This window comes from Mytilus galloprovincialis, chromosome 7, assembly GCF_965363235.1.
Source record: "Mytilus galloprovincialis chromosome 7, xbMytGall1.hap1.1, whole genome shotgun sequence".
Lineage (NCBI taxonomy): Eukaryota > Metazoa > Mollusca > Bivalvia > Mytilida > Mytilidae > Mytilus > Mytilus galloprovincialis.
The window spans coordinates 18,972,932-18,986,604 of NC_134844.1; the positions used below are offsets into that span (position 1 = coordinate 18,972,932).

The 13,673-nt window shown below is 33.9% G+C and overlaps 1 protein-coding gene across 2 annotated transcripts; it reads left to right on the forward strand.

The window, feature by feature from the left end:
* Positions 1-464: 464 nt before the first annotated feature.
* LOC143082467 (uncharacterized) lies at positions 465-10,072 on the forward strand. 2 transcript variants are annotated; one of them, XM_076258142.1, is made up of 3 exons: positions 465-605; positions 3,762-3,916; positions 6,221-10,072. In XM_076258142.1, exons 2-3 carry the CDS (start codon positions 3,787-3,789, stop codon positions 7,906-7,908), a joined length of 1,818 nt encoding a protein of 605 aa, XP_076114257.1. In that variant the 5' UTR covers positions 465-605; positions 3,762-3,786; the 3' UTR covers positions 7,909-10,072. The 2 variants fall into 2 exon arrangements, with proteins under 2 accessions (XP_076114257.1, XP_076114258.1); XM_076258143.1 differs by lacking the exon at positions 465-605 and adding an exon at positions 616-739.
* Positions 10,073-13,673: the final 3,601 nt, after the last annotated feature.

Consider the following 13,673-nt stretch of genomic DNA (forward strand, 5'->3'; position numbering starts at 1 on the left):
ATTTAGAAACGTAAGGGATATTTGTCATTTCCGAAATTAAATCTTGTCGTCTTTCTTAAAATGCAAGAATATTCATTAATCTGTTATCTAGATCTGATTATATTTATTATAACTATAAATTCAAACCTTTGAAAATCAAGTTTATTCATCTAAACAAAAATGGAATTCAACAGTATTCTGTTCAACGGTTTTCAAGGGGTTACCTTTCTATAAATAGAAATTATTTTGACTAAAAATAGTAACAGGTAGTCTCACTTGTTGATTCGTTGTTATTCCTGAAGCTTTGAATTACTATCAAAACTGAAGTACAAAATACATGAGTTTGCTGGTGTTTTTTTCTCATAACTATTGGATTATAATTTATGGAGATCACTCTGACAAAAAAATATTAATCAATTGTAAAACTGTGATCCCTGCAAGGTGCCCCAATTTTTAGGTCTTTATCATTCTTGCGCTTGGTCTTTTGGTGGTTTACATGCAATACAAGCATCTTTCCAACAAAGATTTCTTTTGGCCGGGCTGCCTCGGTGCTTTCCGTGACTGAAGACCCCAGAAAGAAGATAACTCAAAATCTCAAAGTGCGTGGCTTTCGGACTCCACTTTATGTAGGTATTCCGAGTGATGCCGATTAGCTGTTTCACTTTTCTCGTTGTGATCTTGTATTTTTTTCTGAAAACAACAGAAAAAATGACGTCTAAACACTGCAACATCATGTCCTTGAAAGAAGGAAATCAAAATGGTGGGCGTCACACTTCTTCCCGCGTCCATAATGTCCAGAGTACAACTATTGTCCTCTTAAAGCGGGAATTCTCAACTTTTACGTTTTAAAACTTTTCTTTTGATATATAAATCTACAAGGGTTGAAACAAAGATTTCTCAATGATTCCCATCTTGAGTCAACATAAATTGTGAAATGAGAAAATGCTTCGGTTTTGTTTTTACTAATTTTACTATTTAGTTCTACCAAGGATTTGTATAGTTGTATAACCATACTTCTTCTTCTTCTTGTCTCCGTCTAATCATCCTTTATAAGGATCACCACCATAAGTTATGGCGTATAAAGGAAGCATTTGGAGCCTGTATCGGTACAGATTAATGTGAGCATTTGCCTACCCAATTCCCCAGCCAGCCCGTGACGGGTCTTATTACCAGAAAGTTAACCGTCCCTAAACATAATAAAATATAACAAAATAAAACATACCAACTCACACACTCACCTGATTCGCTCAGTCCTCAAAGTATAAAAAGTGTATTTTTTCTATGTATCAAATATCCTTTTTAATATCTGTGTGTTTTAAATGGGAAAGGGTCACCCCAGATGCCCCACAAATGCCTTGGCAAAATACGTCTAAGGTAATAACGAGGAATCGGTTAGGACAAAATCTATCAAAACTGACACTACCAAATGCCCTGCTGTATCAGGGTAGAGGAAAGCCGAAAATCCTACTGAAAAGGATCTCGGAAATAAACTACCGATCCATTAGGAGAACAGCAAGAACTCTCAGACTTCAAATGATAGGTCTGATAGTTTCCAATGGAAACTACTAATGGATCCCATATGGGCAGAGCACATGTCTCAAACATACCTGAAAATATCTGCAGAGGTTTTCCTCAACAAGAAAATAATGACCGAAATTGAAAGTATATAATGTATGGATGATAAAGTGCATCCAAGAAAGCAATTTAGAAGACTAATTTGGATGATGTTGATGGATTCTCTCTGCAAAAATTTCACGTCCGTTCTCATCGACACCCACCGGCTCTTACAAAAAAATACAAATCCTTGGTTCTACAATTCAAAAATAACAAAAAGGATTAAAAATGAGAAATTCAGTTGCAACAACTTAATTTAAGTATAATGAAGAGTTCTATATGACAACCAACATAATCACTGTCATTACTAAATGCGTTCACCCTGTGTCTAAGGGAGCTACCATTTGATTTTTATAGGGGCGGGGCTAGGATGAAATTTGAAAAAAATAGACAGGACAGGAGTTTTGAGAAAAAAAAAAAGGCAGGATGAGACACTTGCAAAAAAAAAATGTCAGGACGACAATTTAGGTAAAAAATAGTCAGGATAAACTAAAAAAAAAAAAAGGACCGAACAGAGTGAAAAATAAAAAGGCAGGACAGAGATTACAGCTAAAAAAAAATGCAGGACAACATTTTTCATCCTAGCCCCCCCATAAAAATCAAATGGTAGCTGCCTAAGTACTATTATAGTGTTCTCAGATTTGGCGTTATCAGAAGTCCATTACTAGTAATGTACTTATGGCGTTATTCAATATATTCTCTAGATCATAGTAGTCAAACCTACATGGGGATCTTTCCAGGTCTTGATTTGGACAACAGTTGTTTTATTTTGTTGGACACTTAAATTCGTGGATTTAGTCATCCACGAAAATTACGAAAAATTAGTTCCCCACGAATAAAAATACTTTCACAGTAATTGCCATCAAGCTAAGAAGTGTAAGAAAGCAAAGATGTAAAACCTATAGGCATATCCAGGGGGGGGGGGGGGCTGACCCCCCCCCCCTCTTTCGTGGGAAAAATTTGGTTGATTATATAGGAAATCACTGAAGCATGACTGGAGCGGCCCCCTTTAGGTCAGTCAGTGGGCCCCCCTTTGGAAAAGTCCTGGATCCGCCACTGAAACCTATTGCTGCCTATTTATATAACTGATGCTAAATTCTAAATTATTGTTTCTGCATAAAGACCACCAAATAAAACTGATCTTGTACAATATTAATCATCATTGAAAATAATGATCAACTCAAGTTAATTTAAAATTAAAAAATCCACCTTCTGGTTGGGTGGTTAATTTAATTATACAACCTTCCAGGTATACGTATAAAATGGCCTATGCAAATTATATCTGGCTCATTGTAAACTTAGAAGCTGTACAAACTTAAGTATTTATAGACATGTTGAATAGCGTTAATTAACTGAGCCATTGATCATATGGTTGATTTTCGTAGTTGGAAAGACGACATTCTTGACCTTTTTTGCACAAACCAACCTGTATTAAAAGAATGAGTAAAATTATTAAAAATATAAATCCAGGTATATCTGATCATACTATTGAATTGCTAGATGCAATCTGCAAGCCTGACAAATTTTTTTTCTAAGAACTTCAATTTGTATCACTTATTACACACAACATGAGCTAAATTCCAATTGTTTGTTGGTTATTACAGTATACCAGTTTCCATGTTAATTTGCATGTATGAAAGTAAAATGAAACATTAAACATTAAAGACTACTTAACTTTATTTAACTAGCTCTGCTATATGTTTATAGGATATTTAGAATCCTTGATTGTTATATCTTCCATCTTATTTAGCAAGAAGGTAAAAAAGCAATAGTTAACTTAAATTCCCAGTCAGAAGCCTGTAATCAAATGTCTTTGGTTGCTGTCTTGATCGGTGATAATTGTTTTTCATTTTACATGTTGATTGTACAAAATTAAATGTAATACTTTACATTTGTAGTTATACATGTTCAAATGTACATAAAAAAATATGAGGTATGATTGCCAATGAGACAGAAGAGACATGATGACACAGAAATTAACATTTCATGTTTAGTCATTAAAATTCAATAAAACATGCATCATTGGCAATCATACCACATTTTCTTTTTTATATCATGTTTCTTTTGAATTTTAAAGAAATAATAGAAATGCAAGTGATCAGTTGTGTACAGATTATTTATTTTATATATTTATATTATAAGTATTATTAATCTTATAAATCTTTCAGAATTAAACTTTAACCCCGGATAATAATGACAACTGTAGAGATTACTGCTCCAGTAGGTGGCGACACCAGATTACTTGCCCTTAGAGTGACCCCAGAGCAAGAGATTGCCATTTATGCCTTTTTCCAGATAAATGGTTGGACAATAGTTACAGAAGGTACACATGTATTTCCTAAAGAGAATTTAAGAGTTATACATGTACATTTTTATACGACCGCAAAAATTGCAAATTTTTTGGTCGTATATTGGTTTCACGTTGGCGTCTGTCGTCATCGTCGTCGTCCGAAGACATTTGGTTTTCGCACTTTTAACTTTAGTAAAAGTAAATAGAAATCTCTGAAATTTAAACACAAGGTTTATGACCATAAGAGGAAGGTTGGGATTGATTTTGGGAGTTTTAGTCCGAACAGTTTGGGAATTAGGGGCCAAAAACAGGTCCCAAATAAGCACTTTTCTTGGTTTTTGCACAATAACTTAAGTATTAGTTAATAGAAATCTATGAAATTTTAACACAGGGTTAATGACCACAAAAGGAAGGATTGGATTGGTTTTGGGAGTTTTGGGCTTAACTCATTAGGGGCCAAAAGGGTCTAGAATTAAACTTTGTTTGATTTGATCAAAAAATGAATTATTGGGGTTCTTTGATATTCCAAATCTAACGTGTATTCAGATTCTTAATTTTTGGTCCTGTTTTCAAATTGGTCTACATTAATGTCCAAAGGGTCCAAAATTTAAGTTAGCTTGATTTTAACAAAAACTGAATTCTTGGGGTTCTTTGATATGCTGAATCTAAATATGTACTTAGATTTTTGATTATGGGCCCAGTTTTCAAGTTGGTCCAAATCAGGGTCCAAAATTATTATATTAAGTATTGTGCAATAGCAAGAAATTTTTAATTGCACAGTATTCCATGATAGCAAGAAATCTTCAATTGCACAGTATTGCGTAATAGCAAGAAATATCTAATTGCACAATATTGCACAATAGCAAGAAATTTTCAATTGCACAATATTGCGCAATAGCAAGAAATTTTCAATTGCACAGTTCCGCAATATCAAGAAATATTCAATTGCACAGTATTGTCCCGTTTTCAAATTGGTCTACATTAAGGTCCAAAGGGTCAAAAATCAAACTTTGTTTGATTTCAACAAAAATTGAATATATCTTCGATATGCTGAATCTAAACATGTACTTAGATTTTTAATATTTGGGCCTGGTTATCAAATTGGTCCACATTGTAGTCTAAAGGGTCTAAAATTGAACATTATTTGATTTCATCAAAAATTGAGTTCTTGGGGTTCTATGATATGCTGAATCTAACTATGTATTTAGATTTTGGATATTGGACCATAATAGGTAAATGTCCAATTTAAAATTTTAAAGTTTTTTTTTTTAAGTTCTTAGACCACATTCATTCTGTGTCAGAAACCTATGTTGTGTCAACTATTTAATCACAATCCAAATTCAGAGCTGTATCAAGCTTAAATGTTGTGTCCATACTTGCTCAAACTATTCAGGGTTCGACCTCTGTGGTCGTATAAGGCTGAGCCCTGCGGAGCATCTGGTTACTTCATCTTGGCAAAAGGCTTTGCCTCGGCATGGTTTGGTACATGTAATGTATCTGTGAAGTGATCTGTTATAAAAAAAGAAATCATAGATATTTCCTCAGAACTACTGAACCAAATATTGATCCTAAAGGTGTCTAGATACTAGCTTCTGCATTAGAATTTATAATGTGGTCCATCAACCGACATGACTATCATAGTTTAAAAAGAACATAGAGGGTATTAATGTATATGTACAATATGTACAAGAAATTGTCTAAAATCTTGAAAACCATACAATTACTTCTTTATATGTCATTTGATCTCTGGTGGAGAGTTGTCTCATTGGAAATAATCCTACATGTACATCTTCCTATTCTGATATTGTAACAGATGAAGATATTCTGATGAGGACACATGTCCTCATAAGAGTTAATTTTTCGTTGAATAACAATTTTAAGCCAATTTAATATTTTACCTGTTGACATAAAAATTGTTATTAATGGACAGAACTGTAAACAGCAAAAATATATAAATATGTATCATAATCAAAACAAACCTTCAAAAATGCTGATATGACTGAAACCATTAATTGATCCATTGGACATGTTTGAGGAGTTATTGTCTTGATACGACAGCTAATGATAAATTATAATTTCTGTATTGGATCTTAAAACCTATTGTAGATAGACAGAAACAGCAAACAGTAAATATGATCATCAATACAAAATCGACTCAAAGTGAAAATCAGTGAAACAATTAACTGACTCCCTATTAAAAATATATTGTATGTCTTGTACTGGGTACGTAATTATAATACATATCCATGATATCATAGGAGGAATTCATATTTTGAAACCTAAAATTGTTTTGTAGCACAGTATTTTTTGACTGAATTTGATTTGCTTTGCTTTCAGAAATTGCCAAAAAGTGTGAGAATTGTGGGATAGGTATAAATGGTGGAGATGATCCTCCAACATGCCACATCTGCCAAAAAGCCATTGAAAATGCTGAGGCTTTACTGGATGAAACTAACGAGGAAGAAAATGGTGAGATGAGTGATACAGGTGACTCACAGCAGAATCAGCCAACTATAATTCAAGTACAAGACGCTCATGGGAAAAAAATTGTATACGTAGGTAATGCAATGACAGTGGCAAAACAGGCTGCACCCCCTCCTCCAGTCAAGACCGAGATTGTCACAACAAACAGTGTTGGTACAGAAACTAGAGTACCTCAATCTGTAGCACCAAAAATATACAATGTCAATAACAGTGCTGAAAATCGACCATACAAATGTGAACATTGTGGTAAACATTTTCGCAAAAAATCTCATGTTGTTGCTCATGTAAGATATCACAATGGGGAAACATTACCTAAATGTAACGTATGTGGGAAAGAATTCCTCTACAAGCATAATCTGATCTCTCACATGACAATCCACTCTGGGGAAAGACCATTCCACTGTACTGAGTGCCAGAAGACATTCCGTAGAAAAGATGACTTACAGGTCCACATGAGAACACACACAGGTGAACGTCCGTATGTTTGTGACATTTGTGGAAAAGCCTTCACAACACAAAACCAGCTTCCTAAACATCGTAGAACACACACTGGTGAAAAGCCTTATGAATGTGAGATCTGTCACAAATGTTTCCGTACAAAACCTCATCTGGAGAAGCATTATAGGACACATAGCGGTGAACGTCCTTATCCTTGTGAGGAATGTGGTAGAGCTTTCTCCCAGAATGCACACTTGATGGCTCACATGAGAATACATACGGGTGAGAAACCTTACAAATGTGACTTGTGTGAGAAAGCATTTAAAGAGAGTAAGACATTAAAGAAACATAAACTTATCCACGAGAATGGTATGCCATATATTTGTACCATCTGTGGGAAAGGTTTTCTTCGATCCCAGAATTTAGATGTCCACATGTGTGTGCACTCTGATGATCTTCCGAAGTATAAACGTAAACTGTTAATGAAGAAGAAATTAATGGAAGAAATTGAAGCAGAATCTAATCAGTCGTTTGATAATTCCAACATAGAAACTGACATAATCACAGAAGAAACAATTGCCGAGGTGGAAACACACATCCACGAAGCTGAACAGGCAGGACAAATTATACAAGTACAGAATGTTGAAGATCATCACATCAAAGAAGAACAAGTGGCTGAAGTTGTTACTGACGGACAAGATGAAAATTCCATTGCAAATAGTCTCTTGACTCTCGTAGAAATGATCACTAGTTCTAATCAAGATGCTCACACAACTACTTCTGCCAATGGCAATTCTCATGTCGATCTTTCTAATGTACAGATCGATGACCCGTCACAGAGGCAAAATATCATCATAACTACTTCAGACGGAACACAAATTCAGCAGCAAGATACGGTCATGGAGGATGGAAGTATGCAAGAAGTTAAAACCATCTTTGTTGATGAACATGGCAGAGAAATTGGCACTAGTAACGAGAATGTAGTCATCACATCCATGGGAGATACTCAGGTAACCACAGAACAAGTCATTGACAGTGTTACTGGACAGTATGTGGATGGCAATACTTATGTCATGGAAGTAGAATATGTAGAGCAACAGTAAAGGGAATACATTTTGGCATGGAAGTAGAATAAGTAGAGAAACAGTAAAGGGAATGCATAAGGGATGGAAGTAGAATAAGAAGAGGAACAATTAACGATCAATGTGTTTAATGTCAAAAAATTATTATAAAAACTTTTTTTTAAATGGGAATTCGAAATTACCTGCAATTGAAAAAAAAATTGTGCAGAAAAATTTTATATTTAGAATAAAAATAGTATGGAAATAATGTTTTAAAAGCATTTAGAATACAGTTAATTGCAATAATGCTTTAAAATCACGGTTTATTCTGCCAACTTCACAAATGTAAATCAACAATTAATTTCTTATTAAAATCTACATATAATTGATATACATATACATAATGACACCATCACGAGTTTTGAACATTACTGTTTATAGTAAGGCATAAAAAGTCTAAAAACACTGAGTCCAACTGTCATAAGAATATAACCTTTAAGATTAAACTTGTAGACATACTTAGCTTTAATTCATTTTTTAGTGGGAAGAAGTGGGGTTTCAAAATTTATTTAAATTAAACATGCCAAGCAGGCACTTGTCCTTCAGCCTGCTATTTACTAACACTTTGAAGACCATGTAGTGACCTCTAAATGTCTTTGTGGTTTGGTTGCTGCCTCATTGACATGTAAACAACATCTTGTAATCTTTTGTTCTTTTCTATGAATTAAAATGGGCAGTATATTTAGCATGTTAAAAAGAGTTCTGTATTTATATTATTAATGAATTAACATGTACATATGTTTTTGTTAAATAAATGTTAATTATTAAGATATAGACCAAAGTTTTGAATGTTTATTTTTAGCTTCAAAATTTAAGAATGTTAAAACCTTTTCTCCTTAATTAATTGTAATTGTTACTTTTTTTAGTACACTGAACTGGGAAATAAACTACATGTATCAGAGAATTTTACCTCTGAGTGATCCTTTAGAAAATATTTCTGATGACTTTTTATGTACCTGTTACTATATTGTACATTTGCGTATGTAACATATTTTTCAGTAAACTAACAGAATTTGACAATGTTCATGATAAGTTATAGTATTTATTTATTGTAAAGAGATAAGTGTACAAATGTACATAAACTGACTTCAGTACCAAGTTTGTTCTGAATCTTTCTTTTTTTGGTTTACTTTCTCATTCAATGTTGATGTCCTGAATTGGTTATCATGGGGACCTACATATCTGCATAGCTAACAAAAAATATTGTATCTTTTTCTTCAGTCAAGGCAACGATAAATTTACATATATACATTGGACATGACATGCAATTTGACTAAATTTGGCAAGTAAAATTTTCCATATCTGTTAGTCTTTTTCAATTTGAATCTTTATAATGGGATGGGGTCCAATATAATGTTGATCATTTTACAAATAGTCACAGCTTTTGCCAATGCCTTAGAGCCATTCTCTTCATGATTTAATTTTTGTTTATCAAAAAAGGAAAAAGAATGAAACATGCTTGGTGTATTGCCTGACTAGATGTTTATACTGTAATATACTTATACCTGGATATTCCTGGTAAAATATTATTTAATCATGAGATACATTTACATTTAGCAAAATGGTCAAACATTTGATTAAGTTCATATATATACATTATAAAAAAGTAAATTAAAATCATAAATTATGTACAGAATGAAAATTACCTTGAAACTTACATTAGGCTGTATGTTTGTATTTTGATTAGTGTGTTAAAAATGAAAATGTCTTTATCTTCATAATTCTTGATGAACATACATGTTCATGTGTACATGCTTAGCATTCATGGATCTGACAAAAACCTGTTCTTCTTTCTGTTTTAAAGTCATTTTGGGATCCTCAGATTAATATACACATTCAAAAATTGAGGGCTGCAATTTCATTGGCTTTTGATATAATAATTACTAGAACAGGTGTGGTCAGATCCTTTTAAACAAAATGTTGACACAGGATCTATATTTAGTCAGATTGTATTATCTTCAAACATTGCTATGCCTGTCTGTGAAAACTTTTTCTCAACAAATAGTGTTTGAATTTTAGTGGAGTTAATATTTCCTGAAATCCATAGCTTTGGTAATGTTACTTAATTATGAGTGTACATATTGTAATGCAAGATTTTATTGTATTAATTTAACATTCACCAATTAATAAAAATGTTTACTTTCAATTGTATCATTTTCAACTCATATGGCAATACTGATATAATGGGTAAAACATTCAATATTTAAGAAAAATGACTAAAAGTAATCAAGATGTCATTTCAAAGTTTTCAAATTATTACTATGATTTATCTATAGTTTGTCCAGGTATATATTCAGCCATTACTAGAATTTTGCTTTTGACTCCTGAAGAACTTTTTTGAATTTAACTGGAATTTTGTCTATATAGAAATGGTGGTTCAATGTATGATTGCCAATGAGATAACTATCCATCAGATAAGATGCCATACATGTAAAAAAACTAAGGTAATCTTATTCACTTCAACAATATCTTCAAATGTATAATTGCCAATGAGATAACTTTCCATCAGAGACCACTCAGACCAGATGACGAAGATTTAAGAAGGCGGTTTTTGATCTGTTTTTTTTTTAGCTCACCTGGCCTAATGTTTCCGATGGATCGATCTGGTGGTAGCATGATTTTGAGACAGCTGTTACCTGCTGTTTCCTACTCAAGGTCTTATCAAAGAACACACCCAGATTCTCAACACAGTTCGCATCACTTAAAATAGTGCCATCAAAGGGTAGCTCATACTTTTATAACTGTTTGACTCGATGTTTTGGAGCAATGACAATAAGCTCTGTTTTGTCCTGATTCAGTTTCAGCATATTTGAGGTCATCCAGTCGCTTATCTCTGACAAACACCCTTTCAAAATTTGAAACGGTCGGATAGATCGTCCCAATTACCTTTTGGTTCAATCAGTTGATATGCCTGAGTGTCGTCAGCATACAAGTGGTATAGCATTTTATGTTGCCTGCATATTTCACCAACAGGTTTGGAGTACTTTGCAGTATAACTTTGGTCCTAGAACAGAGCCTTGAGGCACACCATATTGAAGACGTAGACGTTAACTTTTACAAAAATCTTCTCCTTTGAAACTGATGGGTCAAATTTGTAAACAAACTTGGCCACAATCATCATTGGGGTATCTAGTTTAGAAAATGGTCTGATGACCCTTCCAACCAACCAAGATGGCTAAAAATAGAACATAGGGGTAAAATGTAGATTATGGCTTATATCTCTGAAACCAAAGCATTTAGAGCAAATCTGACTGGAGAAAAGTTGTTTGTCAGGTCAATATCTATCTGCCCTGAAATTTTCAGATGAATTGGACAACACGTTGTTGGGTTGCTGCCCCTGAATTGGTAATTTTAAGGAAATTTTTGCCGTTCTTGGTTATTATCTGGAATATTATTATAGATAGATATAAACTGTATACAGCAATAATGTTCAACAAAGTAAGATCTCTAAATAATTCAACATGACCAAAATGGTCAGTTTCCCCCTTCAAGAGTTATTGCCCTTTATAGTCATTTTTTAACAATTTTTTGTAAATTTTTGTAATTTTTTACAAAAAACTTCTACTCTATATAAAACTACTCTGGTAAATTTAACCAAACTTGTCTTCAATCATCATTAGGGTATGTAGTTTAAAAAATGTGTCTGATGACCCTGCCTGCGAACCAAGATGGGCGACATGGTAAAAAATGGCACATAGGGGTAAAATGCAGTTTTTGGCTATTATATCTGAAACCAAATCATTTACAGCAAATCTGACGGTAGTTAAATTGTTTATTAAGTCAAAATCTAACTGCCTTGAAATTTTTAGACAAATCCGGCAACCTGTTGTTGGGTTGCTGCCCCTGAGTTGGTAATTTTAAGAAAATTTTGCAGTTTTTGGTTATTATCTTCAATATTATCTTAGGTAGAGATAAACTGTAAACAGCAATTATGTATAGCAAAGTAAGATCTACAAATAAGTCAGATTTACCAAAATGGTCAATTGACTCCTTTAGGAGTTATTGCTCTTAAAGTAAATTTTAAACAATTTTGTGTAAATTATGTAAATTTTTTAGCTCACCTGGCCCGAAGGGCCAAGTGAGCTTTTCTCATCACTTGGCGTCCGTCGTCCGTCGTCCGTCGTCCGTCGTCCGTCGTCCGTCGTCGTCGTCGTCCGTCGTTAACTTTTACAAACATCTTCTCCTCTGAAACTACTGGACCAAATTAAACCAAACTTGGCCACAATCATCATTGGGGTATCTAGTTGAAAAATTGTGTCCGGTGACCCGCCCAACCAACCAAGATGGCCGCCATGGCTAAAAATAGAACATAGGGGTAAAATGCAGTTTTTGGCTTATAACTCAAAAACCAAAGCATTTAGAGCAAATCTGACATGGGGTAAAATTGTTTATCAGGTTAAGATGTATCTGCCCTGAAATTTTCAGATGAATCGGACAACCCGTTGATAGGTTGCTGCCCCTGAATTGGTAATTTTGAGAAAATTTTGCTGTTTTTGGTTATTATCTTGAATATTATTATAGATAGAGATAAACTGTGAACAGCAAAAATGTTCAACAAAGTAAGATCTACAAATAAGTCAACATGACCAAAATGGTCTGTTGACCCCTTTAGAAGTTATTGCCCTTTATAGTCAATTTTTAACCATTTTTCGTAAATCTTAATTATCTTTTACAAAAATCTTCTCCTCTGAAACTACTGGACCAAATTAAACCAAACTAGGCCACAATCATCATTGGGGTATCTAGTTTAAAAATTGTGTCCGGTGACCCGCCCGCCCAACCAAGATGGCCGCCATGGCTAAAAATAGAACATAGGGGTAAAATGCAGTTTTTGGCTTATCACTCAAAAACGGAAGCATTTAGAGCAAATCTGACATGTAGTAAAATTGTTTATCAGGTCAAGATCTATCTGCCCTGAAATTTTGAGATGAATCGGACAATTCGTTGATAGGTTGCTGCCCCTGAATTGGTAATTTTAAGGAAATTTTGCTGTTTTTGGTTATTATCTTGAATATTATTATAGATAGAGATAAACTGTAAACAGCAAAAATGTTCAGCTAAATAAGATCTACAAATATGTTGACCCCTTTAGGAGTTATTGCCCTTTATAGTCAATTTTTAACCATTTTTCGTAAATCTTAGTTATCTTTTACAAAAATCTTCTCCTCTGAAACTACTGGACCAAATTAAACCAAACTTGGCCACAATCATCATTGGGGTATCTAGTTTAAAAATTGTGTCCGGTGACCCGGCCAACCAATCAAGATGGCCGCCATGGCTAAAAATAGAACATAGGGGTAAAATGCAGTTTTTGGCTTATCACTCAAAAACCAAAGCATTTAGAGCAAATCTGACATGTGGTAAAATTGCTTTTCAGGTCAAGATCTATCTGCAACAACAAAAGAAAGAGAGTTTTTAACGACCTCAGCTGGCTATACAACCCTTGCACAATCAACTGAATTTTGCAGAAATCATGAATAGGATAGGTTGCCCTTATATGATAATTTTTTATTACCTTTTTGCTTTTTTTGGCAAAGTGGGGGGGGGGGGGGGGGTTGCGCAACAACAAAACTACTTCACAACTTTCTCATTACTTTGCATTTCTTGTTAGATAAATTTTACAAAAATTCTCCCCTGAAACAACTGTTGAATTTAAACAAACTTGGTTTAAATCACCACTAGGATATCCAGGGACCACTGTGTATGATGACCCTGCCTGCCCACATGGCTGAAATAAAACATAGGTT